The sequence below is a fragment of the Chiloscyllium plagiosum genome, chromosome 9 (genome assembly GCF_004010195.1).
Source record: "Chiloscyllium plagiosum isolate BGI_BamShark_2017 chromosome 9, ASM401019v2, whole genome shotgun sequence".
Lineage (NCBI taxonomy): Eukaryota > Metazoa > Chordata > Chondrichthyes > Orectolobiformes > Hemiscylliidae > Chiloscyllium > Chiloscyllium plagiosum.
Genome location: NC_057718.1, coordinates 2,858,114 through 2,875,961, shown reverse-complemented (window position 1 = coordinate 2,875,961; position 17,848 = coordinate 2,858,114). Strand labels below are relative to the sequence as shown.

General features: G+C 41.2%; 2 protein-coding genes across 4 annotated transcripts in view; one reads left to right on the top strand and one right to left on the bottom strand.

Annotated features, from left to right (window-relative positions):
- LOC122552552 (immunoglobulin superfamily member 2-like) overlaps window positions 1-17,848 on the top strand; it is a 1,022,215-nt gene that overhangs the window by 829,237 nt on the left and 175,130 nt on the right. The window lies entirely within an intron of this gene.
- Window positions 2,466-17,848, bottom strand: part of LOC122552551 (basement membrane-specific heparan sulfate proteoglycan core protein-like) — a 29,399-nt gene continuing 14,016 nt past the window's right edge. For 2 of the 3 annotated variants that reach the window (XM_043695248.1, XM_043695247.1), the window contains exons 4-6: window positions 15,148-15,492; window positions 10,450-10,794; window positions 2,466-3,424 (exon numbers count right to left, since the gene is read on the bottom strand). In XM_043695248.1, the coding sequence (XP_043551183.1) occupies window positions 3,252-3,424; window positions 10,450-10,794; window positions 15,148-15,492 (863 nt within the window). In that variant the 3' untranslated portion in view covers window positions 2,466-3,251. The remainder of the gene's footprint in view (window positions 3,425-10,449; window positions 10,795-15,147; window positions 15,493-17,848) is intronic. The other variant, XM_043695249.1, reaches the window with a different exon arrangement.

The window sequence follows — 17,848 nt, the reverse complement described above, 5'->3', positions numbered from 1 at the left end:
AAAATCGATCTTGACAAGTCCACTGGAATTCTTTGTTGATGTGACTCACAGCGTTGATGATGGCAATGTTGTTTATTTGAACTTCAGAAAGTTTTTGAGAAAGTCCCACAAAAGAGATTAATGTAAAATTAGAGCACATAAATTTTTGAGTTAGTTTAGTGATCTGAATAAAAGAACTGATTAACAGACAGGAAATAAAAGAGTAGGAGTAATTGAGTGTTTTTTTTCTGAATGGCAGCCTGTGGGATACTGCAGGGATCAATGCCCACACCCCAGCTATTCACAATAAAAATTAATGATTTTGATGAGGGAACTAAACATATTAACTCCAGATTTTCAAATGACACAATGCTGGGTGGGAGGGTGAGCTAGTTAGGAGGATGCACACAAGCTGCAGTGTGAGTTGGAGCGGTTGAGTGAGTGGGCATATGTATGGCAGAGACAGGATAATGTGGATAAATGAGAGGTTATTGGGGTACTGGGGTAAAAGGGAGCTGTTCTTCTGTGGCAGGCTTCACTTCACCTTGCTGGGATGAGTGTCCTGGTGAATTGAATAACTAGGGCTGTAGAGTGGGTTATCAACTAGTTAGAAGGGGCAGGGTTCAGGAGAAAGGGGCTGGGGACTGACAAAGCAAGAGGAGACAGCAGCTACATTACCCAGTGTGGGACAGGAACAGACAGAGGATACAAACACAGAAAAACAGCAGTGAATAGGGTCACCAAGTGAAATAATGTTAAAAAGGCAAAGCTAATGACTATTTACTTTTCTGCACATAGCATTCAGAACAAAATGACTGAAATAACGGCCCAATTTCAGGCATATAGTTGTGAAGAAGAGTCAGATCAAACATTAAATGTTCACTATGTTTCTCTCTCGACAGATACTGCCAGACTTACTGAGCTTTTCCAGCATTCTCTGTGTTTGCTTCAGGTTTCCATCATCTGCAGTATTTTGCCTTTAGGAAAGGAGGAAGCAGTGGATGTAATATCTAAAGATTTTAATCCAGCATTTGTTCAGTCCCACACATTAGGCTACTTAGTAAGAACCTATGGTGATGAAGGTACTGTATCTGCATGGATAAAGCATTGGATAACTAATGGAAGTTAAAAATCACACAACACCAGGTTATAGTCCAACAGGTTTATTTGGAAGTACAAGTTTCTGGAGCGCTGCTCCTTCATCACTTAGTGGTGCAGGATCATAGAAAAAAATTTTTATAGTAAATGGAAATGTCTTTTATAACAGGTTAAAGTTCTCTAAAGCAAACACTTACCCAATGTAACACAAAGGGACAGGGTCATAGCAAATACAGTTCCACTGATCATCTCAACAGAGTGACAACCCTGTTTCTCCACACAGTTTATTGTACGTCCAGCTAATACATCAAAACACAAAGTGTCCCAGCCAACCGCATCTTCTGTAATGTCTTGTTTCTCAGGAGGTAAAGAAGTTAAAGTGTCAGGAAAGGAGAGGCATGGACAATAAACCAATGGCTGCTCTCTTCTGAGGAAGGATATTGCTGGCTGGATTTCTAAATGTGCTTTCATGAAATTTATTTCAGGAGTGATGTTAATTTCTTATTCAATACAAGTTCCTCACAATCAAGTCACCTAAATTTGAGAATTCACACATTTGCTACAACCCTGTGAATGGTAAAAACACTTATTAAAAAAAACAATGGGCCCAAACTCCTCTTCTTTGTAACTTGCCATTTATGTAGCAGTGTGTACTCAGTAAAATGATGGCAAAACTTTTCAAAATTGGGAAAGTGGACAAATTTTGTCACCAATCAAGAAATGCAACCTCAAGACAATAAAGCAAAAAAAAACTGAAATTGCTGGAGAAACTCAGAAGGTCTGGCAGTATCTGTGGGGAGAGAAACAGAGTTACTATTTCCAGTCCAGTGTGACTCTGTTTCAGAAACTCAATCAAATGGTTTGGTCTGAAGCAGAGTCTGAAAGGGGGAGGGGATGTTGGACAAATGGGATGTGTTAATCTAGACAATCCCCGAAAATAGATTCAGGGATAACAATGTGTGATTAACCCACGGCCAATCATTGTGGCCTTAGCCAGAGATCACCAAGCAGAACACAGCATGAGTTAAATATGGAGCCAACTCTTAGACAGGTACTGTTGAAATTATTTCTCAGCAACCTGTGGGGGTGTGCTGTACCACAGGGTGGTACCTGACCTTGAGGTCTACTGCCAGCGTGCCACAGCCCCGACACTGACATTGGTTACACTTCTCAAGGGCAGCAGCTTCTCTCAAACAAATGGCTCTAACCATGTCATTTCTGTTGCTGTTCATTCCAAGGCAGTTGTTGATAACACATGAATACACAGTTGGTTAGGGTGATGTGGGAGGGGAAAACTTTGTCACCTCAAATGTGCACAAGCTGCCAGCAGCTCCTGCTAAGACTTTTTAAATTAATTAGCTGAAGAACACAGACACACAGTTTAATGGTCAGATAATTAGATTTTTATTCAGAAACTGGTTATATCAGTGAAATCAAGTACAATTTAAAATATCTGCTGAACTCACTCTGTCAGTGATGATTAACAAAGATATAAACAAGAACATACCCAAACCACAGGCAGCAACTGTTGTTCATGATGTCATTTGTCAGTCTCTGACTGCAACATCTGAAAGCTATATTAGGTCAAAATGTAAAAGCTGATGTGTGGATTGGCTCAAACCTGATTAAATAGCAACAATTTGCAGTTTTATAGTGCCTTTAACATAGGAAAACTTTCCAGGCTTTCTCACATAGAGTCACATGGGGAGATATTAGTCTGGGTGCTATTCCACAACGGCAGCTGAGATGAGGAGGAATTTCATCAGCCAGAGGACGATGAATCTGTGGAACTCAATACGCAGAGGGCTGCAGTGGCCAAGTCATTGAATGTATTTAAGACCAAGAGGTCTTAAATAGGTTCTGGATCAGTAAGGGGGGCAAAGGTTGTTTGGAGTGACCAGGAGAATGAGTTTCAAAAACATATCTGCAATGATTGAATTACAGAGCAAGCTCGATAGGCCAAATGGCCTAACTCTGCCCCTTATATCTTATGGACTGATATATTACATTGAGGGACAGTAATTGAATGGGTATAGCCCCACACATTGCAAGTAGAGACAGCAGTGTCACTGGGCTGTACGCTTGTAATGGTCAGAATGAAACTGTTCTAGGAGGGCTCTCTGGAATGTTGAAATAAAGCAGGAAAGCTGGAGGAGTTTCCTGGTGAATTATTTCTAGAATGAGTCATCATCTTGTCCTTTCTTTTCCTGGGGCACTGTTGTTACCAATGACTGATCACTTCGTGCAGTTTGCTGTTCTTGATCGTGCACTGTCATTCTCACTGTCTGACCCTCTCTGACACTCTGAACTGTTGGAAACTGTACTACCGCTGGATTCAACACAGTACCTAGAAATGGAAAATAAAGATCACTTTAAAAACACTGAGGTCAGTCAGTAATCTGCATCTGACAACAAAACCTCCATTTTCAATCACTCCATCTCTCTGTTCCTCGGCTTCTTAATTTCTTCCCACTTGTGAGTACCTGTTTGTCTTGTTACTTCTTCAAAGTTCATCCCCTCACAGATATCAGGGTTTAATTCAAGCTGCCACTGATCTGCCCATCTGACCAATCCATTTTTATCCTCCTGCAATCTAAGACCATCCTCCTCACTTTCAAGCACTTGATCAATGTTTCTGTCATCTGCAAACTTACTTACCACCCTCCACACTCAGAGCTGTATCGTTTATATCTAGCATGAATAATAAGGGACCCAGCACTGATCCCTGTGGTACACCACTGGACAGTGGCCTCCAGTCACACAAACAGCCTCTATCACCACCCACTGTTGCTGAGTGAGAACCCGTTTTGGATCCAACTTGCCAATGACCCTGGATCCCATCAGCTTTTACTTTCACTATCAGTATCCCACAGTGGGCCTTGTCAAAGGCTTGGTTGAAATCCCAATAGCATACATTCCCCAGAGAACTGTGGAGACTCAGTCACTGGGAACATTCAAGACTGAAATTAAAGTTTTCCAGAGATGATTTACATTAGGGTATTTGGAAAAAGTGTATTCAAGTGCCATTGAGGTCATTGATCATCCATCATTTAATTGAGTGGTGGACCAGACTTGGTGGGCTTAATGGCCTACTCCTGTTCCTGTGTCCCTCTGCCTGTATCACTTAGACTAAGGGAATGAATGAGGATCATAAGAAGGGGAGTAATCAGGGCTGGTGTGTGGAAGGGCCAAGTGCATCAGAGGTGGAGGTGGGAGTGTCATTGAGCAGAACAGGAGCTGCAGAAGGTTCTGGGAAATGATGGCCCAAAGATTTGAGAGCTGAGAGTTTGAAATTTCCCATTTAAAACCCCAAGACCATGAGTTTGCAGGATATGGGAACAAAATTGGACCATTCAGGCTATTGAGTCTGTTGCAGAATTTGATCACAAATGACTTTTTTCAGCCTCATTCTCCTTCCCTCTCCCTGGAACATTTAATGTCCTTACAATACAGCACCTATCTATCTCTGTCTTAAATACACTCAGTGACGTGGCCTCCACAGTCTTCTGTGGTGATGGGTTCCACAGGTTCACCACCCCCTGGGTGAAGAGATTCCTCCTCATCTGGATTCTAAAAGAACATCCCTTCACTCTGAGGCTGTGTCCTTGGGTCCTAGTCTCTCATACTAGGGGAAACCTCTTCTCTACATCCACTTTATCCAGGCCCCTCAGTTTTCTGGATGTTTCAGTCAGATCCCACCCCACTTCTTCTAAACTCCATTGAGTGCAGACCCAGAGTCCTCAATTTGTCCCATCTTAATGGGTTACAACAGAAACCAATTTAACCTTTAGTTTAAATGACACTGAGGTACAGATCAGCCATGGTCCAGTTGAATGTGAAGTTGGCTCATGAAAGTGAATGTCATTGGAATACAATACATTTCCAGAAAACAAATTCTTTGGTGTTCTCTCAAACTTTCAAATCGCTATTATTCAAAATAAATACAGGTTGATGGAGTTATATTCAGAAAATTCCACATTAATCCAATGTTCCCATCAATTGTTGTAAAAATCCATCTGGTTCACTAATGTCCTTCAGGGAAGGAAATCTACTATCCTTACCTGGTCTGACCTACATGTGACTCGAGACCCACAGAGATGTAGATTGCTCTTATTGCCCTCTAAAATAAACAGCAAGGTGACTCAGTTTGAGGGAAATTGGGGATGAGGAACAAATGTAGTCTTTGCCAGCAATGCCTACATCCCATCAGAAAATGAAGTAAATGAGTTCTTTGGGACTCCATAATAACCTGTCCATTACACGGAGCAGTTTAGATTAGATTAGATTACATTACAGTGTGGAAACAGGCCCTTCGGCCCAACAATCCCATCAGAAAATGAAGTAAATGAGTTCTTTGGGACTCCATAATAACCTGTCCATTACACGGAGCAGTTTAATAAATATTGTGGCTCCAAGAGCAGGTGGAATCTGCACGCTGACTCCCACAGCCTGTCCACCATGTTTCTACAAAGCAGAAGGCAGGAATATGATGGAATTCTTCTCAATTGCCTGGATGAGTGTAGCTCCAACAACATTCAAGAAGATTCACACCATCCAGGACAAAGCAGCCCACTTGATTGACACCACAGCTAACACTTTCAAAAATGATGGACAGTCTGTACCATCTACATGATGCCCTTCAGTAACTCACAAGGCTCCTCCAGCAAGAGCTTCTGAACCCACAGCCTCTCCCATCTGAAAGGACAAGGACACCACCTCCTTCAGGTTGCTCTCCAAGGCGCACACACCATCCAGAATTGGAAATATATCATCCTTATTCCTTCAATGTCATTGGATCAAATGTCCCAACACCAACTGGATGACAGCAGTTCAGGAAGGCAGCTCATCATCACTTTCTCAATACATAGAAAACAGGAACTGGAGTAGGCCATTCAGCCCATTGTGCCTGCACCACCATCAACATAAACATGATGGATCATCCAACACAGTCCCCTGTTCCTTCTTTCTTTCCATACGCTTTGATCCCTTTAGCTCACAGAACTATGTCTAACTCCTCGTTGAAAGCATTCAATGTTTTGGCCTCAACTGCTTCCTGTAGCTGAGGATTTCTGGGATGGATTATGAAGAAGCAATGTGTTATAATGAAAGCAAAATGTTTCCTTTACCTGTGAGCTTCATTTCATGATATGCTGGTCCAGAATGATTTCCTCTCATTGATAATGGTTTCCCAGACCATTACAATTTTAGGTAACTGGCAGAATATATCTGTTACTCAAGTGGACCTTCTAAAACTCCTTGAGAGATTTTATGCTAAGATAATTATTGTGCAACAGTGCAAGCTTGATGAACTGAATGGTCTCAGCCTGTGTGAATGTTACATTATTCTACATGTAAGCTATGATGCTGGAGATTATTGTTTTTGAGAAAACAGTAATATTTGAGAGAAAACAGAAGACTTAAAGGAGAGAAGAGACTGGGAGTGCCACAGTGCGGAATTGATATAATGGAGTCAAGGATGCAACAGTAGTTTCAAAATGGCATCTTCACATTTGACAAATAAATGAAACTTAATATGATCTGCTGCTTTCTTTACCATAACTTAACAATTCAGAAATTTGTGCAAATCTGTTTAATGGTCCATGTCCAGAGGATTCACTGAGATGGTATTTTGTTCATCAGGATTTGTTGTTTGTTAATACCTTTCTCTCTGTTTTTGGGTGTTTTCAACTTCTTTGGAGGAAGCAAAGAATGACTGATTTACAAATTCTGATTAAAAGCAATAGCTTGCAGCAGCTGCTAAGAGAAAATAAACTGGCTTTCTTTGGATTTAGATAGCCTATATTGCAGCAAAAATGCCTCCACCTTAATTTCCAGAGATCCGATGACTTCTGGCTATAGCCATTCACATTCACAAGCTGTTCAGCCAGCAATGACATGGAGCTGCCAGTGTCAGACTGGGGTGGGCATAGTCAGAAGTCACACAACATCAGACTATAGTCCAACATCAGACTATAGTCCAACAAGGTTTATTTGAAATCACAAGTTTTCAGAGTGCTGCTCCTACATCAGGTGAAGTGCCAGCAATCAAATAGTCATTGACAGGCTCTGGATCAATGGTGCTGGAAGAGCACAGCAATTCAGGCAGCATCGAGGAGCTTCAGCACACAGCCTTGTCACAGAAAACTGGTCCCAACTTCAGATCAGTCAGTTACTTGTTGCATCTCCTTCATCCCCATGCTGCCACTTTATCTGCAATAAATACTACCACCCCCACCGACCCTCAAACTGGGCCTCTTCTGGAGTACTGTGTGCAATTCTGGTCACCCTGCTATTGGAAGAAAATTGTTAAATTGGAGAAGGTTGAGAAAAGATTTCCAGCATGTTGCCAGGAATGAAGGGTTTGAGTTATGAAAAAAATAGCTTGGAGCATTGGTGGTTAAGAGTGACCTTACAGATGTTTATTATATCATGAGGGGTGAAGGCCAGATGAAAAGCCTGGGTGTTGTCCCTGGAGTGGGGATGGGAGGAGGTGTTCAAAACTCGGGGGCACATTTTTAAGGTGAAAGGAGAAAGATTTCAGAAAGACATGAGGGGCACTTCACCAGAAGAAGGGACTACACTCCAAAAGCTTGTAATTTCAAATAAAGCTGTTGCACTATAATCTGATGTTGTGTGACTTCTGACCTTGTGAATGAATACAACAATGCAGCTTTCGACTCCAAAAAACAAGATGACACCTCCACCTCCTATTTTCTGTTGCAGACATCGGCCCTGTAAAGCTCTGCAGAAGACATAACATGTTAAGGAAGCCTCTCCTCGCCTTGAGCTGCACCGCCCCCTCGGGCCTTTCTTGCCGCTTCATTCGAAAAGACCCAGAGACTGGAAACAAATCTCTGTCACCGGCAACGCATTACACATATGCTCCACCCTTCATGGCTCGGTCTTCGACTGTGCGCCTGCGCATTGCACCGTTCTGGCTGACGAACTGGGAATTACCTTAACCCCGGGGCCTGCTGGGTACAGTAATCGCCATTGAGAGACGTATAATCTGATTGTAATTGCTTTCCTGGAAAGGAGCTGTCTGGTTATATATATTTGTATTCACTTCTCGTTTCGCCCATCTCAAACTGATGTGCTTATTCAGCATACAGCTTCCTTCAGGTGATGTCTTACAGCATTGTCACAACACATGGTGACAAAGCAAATGATAAAGGGTTAAGGAGTGATGAAGAGAAGTTATTGGATAAACTATTGTTTCTTCATGTTGACAATATGCCAGGACCGGATGTAATATATCCAGTCATACTCAATGAAAGGGAAGGGGAGACTGTAGAGACATTGTTCTTAATCGCTCAGTCCTCCCTTAACTCAGGAGAGGAACCAAAAGAATGGAAACTTGCAAACACTCTGCCCCTTTTGACAAAAGGTTATAAAATTAAGCACAGTTATTATAGACCAGTCAGTGATTACCAGTGAAACAACTATTTGGAATAGAATTGGCAATCATGTGGAAAAACATTTGTTTGAACAGGAACTGCTCGCTGCATTTCTCAAGGGAAAAGAATAGAGCGAGGGATACTGAGAGAAGGGGAGAGAATGAGGAGGCCAGAGAAATAGACAAAGAAGGGGCAAGTGGGACAGAGGGATATAGAAATTAGAAGTGGTGTGATATTTTACAAAAAGAGAGAATTTGAAAACTATTCAGAAATAGCGGGAGACAGAGAGAGGACCACAGGCAGAGAAATAAAAGCAAGATAGACTGAGAGATAGAAAGAAAACAAGCAAGTGACAGAGTAAAGAGCAAGAAAAGACAAGCAGGGACCGTGTAAACCAGAGATAAAATAGAGGAAGGGAGGCAGGGAAAATGAGAGAATGAGAGAAAAATGTGTCAGATGCAAGGCAGGGCGAATGAAAGGAGGAGAGATCAGTATTAGATATAATTTAATCCTGAAAAATGTGAGATGATGCACTTTGAAAGAAATAACAAGACAAGGGAGTATTAACGAATCGGAGGATATTAGGAAATTGAGATGAATAGAGTGATCTCGATGTGCAGATCCCGAAAGGTGGCTGGGCAGATAATAGGGTAGCAAAGAAGGCATTTGGGTGCTTGCAATTTTCGGTTGTGGCACAGTATATAAGCTGCATCAGGCAGCACAGTGGCTCAATGGTTAGTACTGTTGCATCAGGGACCCGGTCCAATTCCAGCCTTGGACCATAGTCTGTGTGGAGTTTGCACATTCTCCCCTTGTCTTTGTGGGTTTCCCCAGATGCTCTAGTTTCCGCCTGCAAATCAAAGATTGGCCATGCTAAATTTCCCATCGTGTTCAGGGATGTGTAAGTTATGTGCATTAATTGGGGTAAATGAAGAGTAATGGGGAATGAGGGTTGATGTGGACTTGTTAGGCTGAAGGGCCAGGTTGGTTATGTTGCAGCTGTACAGCACTTTAACAGGCCACAATAAAAAAAAACATTTTACTGATTATTTGAGCTATGTGATAAAGATAGCTTTACAATCATCACGGGAGGTACAATGAGTCAAATTAAATTGCAGATCAGCAGAGAATTATACTGAATTTGCTCTTTCAGAGGTTTTTGCTGAAGGATTCACTAAGCACTGTGTGAATACTGAGAGCAGCTACAGGCTTCTATATAGAAAAGGAATGAATGTGACTGTGAAGCCAAATAGAAATTCACTATTAACCACAGACTGTCTATTTGCTCGACATATTCACCTGCCCTGGGGGTTTGTTAGTCTGTGTAGACTGTGAGGTACATAGACAATAAAGCCCAAAGCTAATGAAGGAACCCAGTAAGTGTGATGCTTCACAAAGATTAATGTCACAAATGTGATCGATAGAAATTAATGTACTCCAGTGACATCACGCAGGAAAGGTGGCTAATAACTTACACGGTTATCTTTGCATGATTGAGGTGGCAGTGAGGATAAAGGGAAGTGGACAGCAGTGGTGCATAAGGAGCCAGTATTGAATTGCATTAGCTTTATTGTCACAGTCTTCATTGTCACCGCTCTCTGGGTGAAGACATTTCTTCTCAAGGGCCATTCAGGATGAACAACAAGAGCTGGCCCAGCCAGTGATAGACACATTCCAAGAATGAATGAAACAAAACCAGACAGAGATAGGACAATGTTAAATACAACACTGAGAACAAACGAGATGGAGGAGTAGAAAAACAGAAAAAAGGTAAAGATGTTGCGATTGAGGAATTGGTCCAAGAGGTGAAACAGTTCATTCTATCTATGATTAAAACAAGACAATGTAACTGTTCTATTTTCATATTGAATTCTCTGCTTTCTCTCTCTATCAGAGGAATGTAACACATTCTCCTCTCCAATAAATCCATGAGGAACTGTTTGCTGTAAGATATTGTAAGATAATCAGGACTTACCCATTACAGTCAGCCGAGTTCCATTCCCACTGATATCCTCCCACACTTTACAGTAATAGACCCCAGCGTCATTGGGCTGCACATTTGTGATAGTCAAAATGAAGCTGTTACTGGAGGGATCTCTGGTAGATTGGAATCGCTCAGTTAATCCTGGGCTCCATTGTGTGATGTTCCTCACGTCATGTGTTAAAACCCACTCCGTGTTATTCCCTGATTGTTCCCGGTCCCAGTGAACATTGGTGTGTGTCACTGAAGCATTCCTCATGGTGCACTGTAACTGGGCAGAGTGACCCTCAGTGACACATTCCAGGCTTGGAGACTGGAGAAGGACTGGGGGATTAACACCTTTGGAAGGAAAGGTCTGAATAAATTAAAATTTGTTTGAAATTTCTGATTCAAATTCAAGTAGAAAGGACATTGTAAGAGTGTAACAGTCTGGTTAATTATTTCAATGCAACAAACCATTTTAAAGTGAGTTCACAAAAATAAAGCATGAATTATTAATAAATGTTTCAACATGAATTCATAAGTAAAACCAGTGAAAATTGGAATTGGTGCAAACTGTTCTGACTCCCCTTGTCCATCTGAAGTTGAAACTTCAGTGTGACCAATACATTGAGTTCCAGATGAACACTGTGAAGGGATGGTTCTGTTATTTTTAATGTTTCCATGTGCTTTGAACTTTTATTGAATTGTATGAATCATAAATAACTTACTTTATTCTATTTTATCATAATATCTGTCATGTAATAAATTTCTGTTTCTTGTTAAAAGCAAAACTGCAACCTTGTGTGCTTATGCTGCAGTGAAAAACCACTTCATTAAATAAAATAATGACACTTGGATTCATCAAGCTGGATCTATCGATTGAAAAATACCATGACAAGAAAGAAATCAAATGGGACAATTGTAGAGTTAGCAAGGGAGAAAAGCAGGGATCGTGGATTTTAATCATGCAGCTACACAAAATAAATGTGAATGTAAGGGAAATCATCATCATGGAACATCAATGTGCTTCACATGATTGTGATGGAGAGATCACATCCGAAGTGAGGCACAGCTCGTTTGAATGCACATCTCTGGGAATTTGGAGCCGTTTGAGAATTCAGTGCCAAGGGGAAGAAGTGCTTTCACTTTTGTTTAACAGGATAAATTGAAGCTCAGGATCAGGGACCCAACACAAAACAAAGAGTGATGTCACAGGAAAACCTGAAGGTCATGGGTTGGTAATATCTGCTCATTTGTCAGTCTCTTAGAAGTTAATTTTAGATTAAAGATCAATATGAGAAATACTTGACAGATTACAAATTAAAAGACGAGTCAAAAATTTAATAAAAACTAAGCACTAAACGAATAATATACAGATGAGGGACCAGGTGATGTGCTTTTATTACATGATGTGGAAGCTGGTGGACGCCATTGTGGTTCATAGTGTAGCTCATCTGTAGCAAGTGTGGGTTCTTTGATGAACTCTGAGTCAGGGTTGCTGAGCTGGAGTCAGAGCTTCAAACACTGACTCATCAGGGAGGGGGCGCAAATTACTTGGATACTGTTTCAGGAAGCCGTCATATCTCCAGTACAGGATGGTGTGATTCTGAGTGAAGGAAGTAGAGAGATCTAGGAAGTCATGCTGAAGAAGCCTTGGTCCTTGAGCTGACTAACAGCTTTGCGATTCTTGGTCCCTGTGTAGATGAGACTGGGGGCTCTCGGGAGGATGAGCAAACTGACCTCACCACCATGATACAGGGAGGGCAGCCTGGGAGAATGAATCATTGCTAATTGGGACAGTTAGTGGGTATAATGGGTTGTGTGCGGTAGCAGCCCATGTGATGACAAGGCCCAGTGTGTGAGGGCTGGGGTAAGGAACGGGGAAGGCGCTTGATGGGAAGAGATATCAAAGAGGAGTCTCGTGCTCTGTGTTTTTGACAACGTAAAAGACAATAAAGACAGAGAAAATAAAACAAAATGAACTGAGGGAAAACCAGTGATTAGCACAAAAAACTGACATTAGGATCTTCATTAAATTTATAAAAAAGCTGAAACCAGTCAAATTGTACACAGGCCACTAAGAAAATGAAACTATAGAGATGGATCTGTGTAAAAAGGGGAACGGCTGAGGAGTTAAATAGATACTTTGAATCAGTCTTTACTGTGGAAGATGTGTCAAATGTCCCGTTAATACAAAAGAATATCGGGGGAGCAATTAAATACCATCATCATTAATAGAGGGGCAGTAGTTGATGAAACGGTGGCACAGTGGTTAGCACTGCTGTCTAACAGCGCCAGAAACCCGGGTTCAATTCCCGTCTTAGGCGACTGACTGTGTGGAGTTTATACGTTGTCTGCGTGGGTGTGCTCCGGTTTCCTCCCACAGTCCAAAAGTGTGCAGGTTAGGTGAATTGGCTATGCTAAATTACACCGTGCTGTTAGGTGTAGGGTAATGGGTCTGGGTGGGTTGCGCTTTGGTGGGTCGGTGTGGACTTGTTGGGCCGAAGGGTCTGTTTCCACAGTGTAAGTAATCTGGGTAAAAGGCAGATACTTCCCATGGTTCTGAGAGTTTGGATCCTAAAAGAGCGGGTGACAGAGATAAAGAAATATCGATAAATTAAGAGAGTGGGCATTGCATTGGGAGTATAACGTAGAGAAAATCTGCAACTGTCCATTTTTGAAGGGAGAACCATGGAATAGGGAATTATTTTCATACAGAAAATCTGCAGAAAGCTGCAACACAACGGGGCTTGGGGTTAGCTGTCCATGAAACTCCGAAAGCTAGCAAACAAGGGCAGTAGGTAATCAGGAAAATGGAAGGAATGTTGGCCCTTATTACAAAGGGGATTGGAGTGTAAGAGTAGGGAACTTTTACTGCAACTGTAGAAAGGGCTGGGGAGATCACTTTTTAAAATAAAGTTATCATTTAATTGCAGGCCATTCAGAGAAGGGTCACTGGGATAATCCTTGGGAAAGGAAGGATTGTCTTTTGAACAAAGGCTAAACAGATTGGGACTCTACTCACTGGGGACTGGAAGAATGAGAGGTGATCTCATTGAACCCTATCAGATTATTAAAGGGCTTGACAGGTGAATGCTGAGAGGTTGTTTCCCCTCATGGACAGTCTTGTGTCAGAGGGCTTAGTCTCAGAATAAAGCAGCACCAGTTTAAGATTGAGATGAGGAAGAAATCCTTCTCTCAGAGGGTTGTGAGTCTTTGGAACTCCTTACTACAAAGATCTATGGGGCAGTATCCTTGTGTATATTTAAGGCTGGGATCGATAGAGTTACCAGGAAAGGGCAAAAATGCAGGTAGATAGGTTTTTGATCAGTCAAGGCTTCAAGAGTTATGTGGAAAATGCAGGAAAGGGGGTGTGGAAATATCGGAGCAGCCATAACCTCATTGAATGGTGGAGAAGGCTCGAGGGGCAGAATGGCCTATCCCTGTTCCTATTTCATATTGTCTTACAGCCTTATATTCTAGAACAAACAGAAGGATGTTAAAGTACTAAAGGAGAAAGACTGGAACCAAAAAGTGATTGATAGTAATTAACATTCTCCAACCTTCGTAAGACAGGACATGCCAAAGACAATTGCTGGAAGTTCAATGGGAAACAGATTAGAATCAGAGGAATATTAAAAGAACTTTCAGAAAAGGATATGTCACAAAAGTAAATAACTATTCTAACCATAATGTAGGACAGAGAAAACATGAATGCTTTGAATGCACTAATGATGGAGAGGGAAATCAGGACAGTCTAGAAAATTTGTCTTTAAATATGAACAAAGAGAGTGAGGCGACAGGAGGGTCTGAGTTTTGAGGGAGTATTTCCTTCAGCTTTAAAGCAAGGAGGTAAACCAAGAAAGCTCTTAAGAGACACTGGAGCAAATCAATCCCTGATGCTGCATAATGATTCTCTTTGACTTCTAGAGTAATTATTGAAAGAGTAAATATTAATTGGAGACATTCAGGTAGCTTATGCAGAGTTGGATTGAAAAGTGACTTGTTTAATGCAGTAGAGAGGTCGCAGTGATAGGAGTAAAACATGTTCTGACAGAAGGATTTTATTCTGTTTTGGTGAATGACCTCACAGGTTCAAGAATATCAGCCTCACCATGGGTTGTGGAACAAATCTTGGAGATGAAATAACCTGAAATGTGACATGAGGAACATCCTGGATTTTATCCTCATTGTGTTGTGACTAGATCTCAGGTTCATAGATTTAGAACCATGCAATAATAGTGCATGATCATGTTGATTTGGAATTTCAGTTCACAAAATTAATTTTCAAAAGTTTAATTGAACATAATTGAACATGATGAACAGAATGAGTGCCGTAGGTTCAGAATATCTTCTTTAGCAGAAATGCAACAAATTGATCCTGAATTGAGAAGGTTTCATCAAACAGCCTCCTCAGAAATGGAAGCAGAAACAATCATTGAGTGTTATTACTTGAATGACAAAGTATTATTGAGGAAATAGTGTTCAGCTCAAGTACCAGATGATGGGGAATGGACAGAGGTCCGTCAGGTGGTCACTCCATCTGAGGTCCAGAATGAAATTTCACGAATTGGTTCATGAAATTCCAATGACAGGACTTTTAGGGATACAAAAATGTAGGGAATTCAAATCAATCACAAACTGATCTCCAATTCATTCATTGAGCAAGAGGTTTTAGTTGGAAGAGATTGTTATGAAAACTGTACTTACTGATAATATTGAGCTGACTTCCTCTCCCATAGATCTTTCTCCACACTGAGCAGTAATAAACCCCAGCGTCAGTGGGCTGCACATTGGTAATGGTCAAAATAAAGCTGTTATTGGAGGGGTCTCTGGAAGACTGGATTCGCTCAGAGAATCCTGGGCTCCATTGTGTGGAGCCATATTTACTATGTGTTAAAATTTGCACTTTACAGCAACCTGTTTTTTGATGGTACCATTTAACAGTGGTGCCTGTCACTGCAGCATTTCTCATGATGCATTGTAAATGGGCAGTTTGACCCTCGGTAACCCATTCCAGGCTCGGAGACTGGAGAAGAACTGGAGGATTTGCACCTTTAGGGAAGAAAATATTGAGAATTTCAGAATCAGTTCTCCTGGTTACAATGTGCTGCCAGTTGTTCAAAGAGATAGATCAGGTGGAACACATTCTGAATTAAATAGGGAACTGGTTTAAGATTGAACCAGTGGAGTTGAAGCAGATCAACGAACCATGTTTGAGTAATTAAATATCTTTAATAACTATTAATGTAAATATTAAAAGACGAATATCTGGATCAAAGTGTAGAGTGACATTGCCTGAATTATGGAAGGTCCATGATTACAGCTTCCAGCCTCAGACTCTCCCCATTACCTGTCTCCATCAGATTCTCCAAACTTCTCATGTATGCTGTTCCCTTCTCCCTGACCCACCCATCGCTCAGGTTCTGCAGCCTCTTCTGGGAAGCTCCCTCATTCACCCCATTCTGCTCACTGTTTTCCTCAGAATGATCACCTTTCCCTGAACCAGACTCTTCACAATCCTCCCTGTGTAACTCACTCTCCAGCAAGTATTCTGGTCTGGGGACTGATGTGAATGATGATCACTTGGGGAGACGAGTCAATATTACCATGGGAACCCCAGCTATATCAGGGGCTCATGATGTTCATTGAAAAATTGAATTGAATTGAATTGAATTTACTGTATGACAATGGATTGAATGTTCAGAGGAATAGATACGTGTTGCTGCACCCACAGGAAGGAACCCATTTATGGTACTACCTGTCTTGTCCCACTGTCAGTGAAATTATCGAGTGACTGGAGAACTCTCTGAAAAGGGTGAGGTTGAACAGTCAATAGTTCCACTCCACATATATCCCAAATTACAGAAGCAGAAGGAGAACTGTGCTCAAGCAGTCAGAGTTTAGGAAGCTAGGAAAGGAATCAGCATTTCCTCCCAGTACCACGGATAAGTGAGTAGATCAGTAGAAGGATCAAGCAGATGGATGGATAGCTGGACAAATGGTGCAGGAGGGAGAAGGATGTGAAATTCCTACAACAGTGATCCTGTGGAATTGATGAGAAGGTGACACCTGGAGAGCACAGAAAGATTGCAGCTAACTAGAGGCAGTCTTTGTGAGCAGATTCCTGAGTGCTATTAGTGGGAGCTGGGGATAAATTAACTTGGCAGGAGTCTGGGAACCAGAAGGAAATGTCAGACACAGCCAGCTTGAAAGTACAAATTCATAAGCTATTGGGTGTTTTCATAGTAATGTCACAATGTCTAAATTAAAGTTGATGATCAAAGGGATTACTTAAAACTAAGTAAGTTTCAGCTCATTTATGTGAATAATCAAGGGATACCCTCAAAGAGGCTCAAATCTCTGAAGACAGAAAGAGTTAAGTCAAACTTATCAATGTGATGGAAAGGATATTTCCTGGGAGATGAATATCGAAAATTGATGGTATTAGAATAAATGTGATTTTATTGTTTCCATGTGCTTTCAAATTTCATTGAATTAGTTTATATGCAATTAGTTTGGTTCATTCTATTTTATCTTAATCTCTTATATGTAATAAACTTCTGTTTCATTGTGAATACAAAATCTGCAACCTTATATATTTGCTACAGTGAAAGACCACCTCATTCAATAAAAGTAATGATAATTAGAAACACCAAGTCGGATCGAACAATTGAAAATTGAAACTACAAGGAAGAAACTGACCTGGGTATTGGTGTAGGAAAATGCAAGGTGGTAGGGTCAGGGATTCAGATAATGCTGTGACAGTGAAATTAATGAGAATGGAATCATGGGAGCATTCAGAGAACTGAAAGGCTTGTTATGATGATGATGAAGCATTCGGGACGAGCAAAGCAGATAGCCTTAACATATCTCATACAGAAAATTAGGGTGGGGAAATAGTTAGCTGGAAATCCTCAAAGAAACTGCAGGAATAAAACGTCTTGCTGATAGAGCAATAAGAAGTGAAGAACAGCCATAAAAATATGTTATCACTATAACGGAAACAGCTGCAACTACAGAAAGGACCATGTTTCCACTGTAATGATATGAGACATACCAAAGAATAGAGAACAATACAGCACAGGAACAGGCCCTTTGGCCCTCCAACCTGCACCAACACATTCACCCCTCTGTACTAAAACTGTCTTCACTTTCAGGATCCATATCCCTCTATTCTCTTCCTATTCGTGTATTCATCCAGATGCTTCATGAATGCTGCTATTGTGTCAATTTCCAGAAAGTAAACAGGAAACTGATTGCAGCCATAGGAATATCGAAGGTATCTTCAGAAAAGGGAAAATTGCAAAATTAATCACTGTTATGATAGGGTAGGACAGAGAGTACATGATCTTCTGAAAATACAAATGAGGGAGAGGGAGCTCAGGACATTCCTGAGAATTTGTCTTTG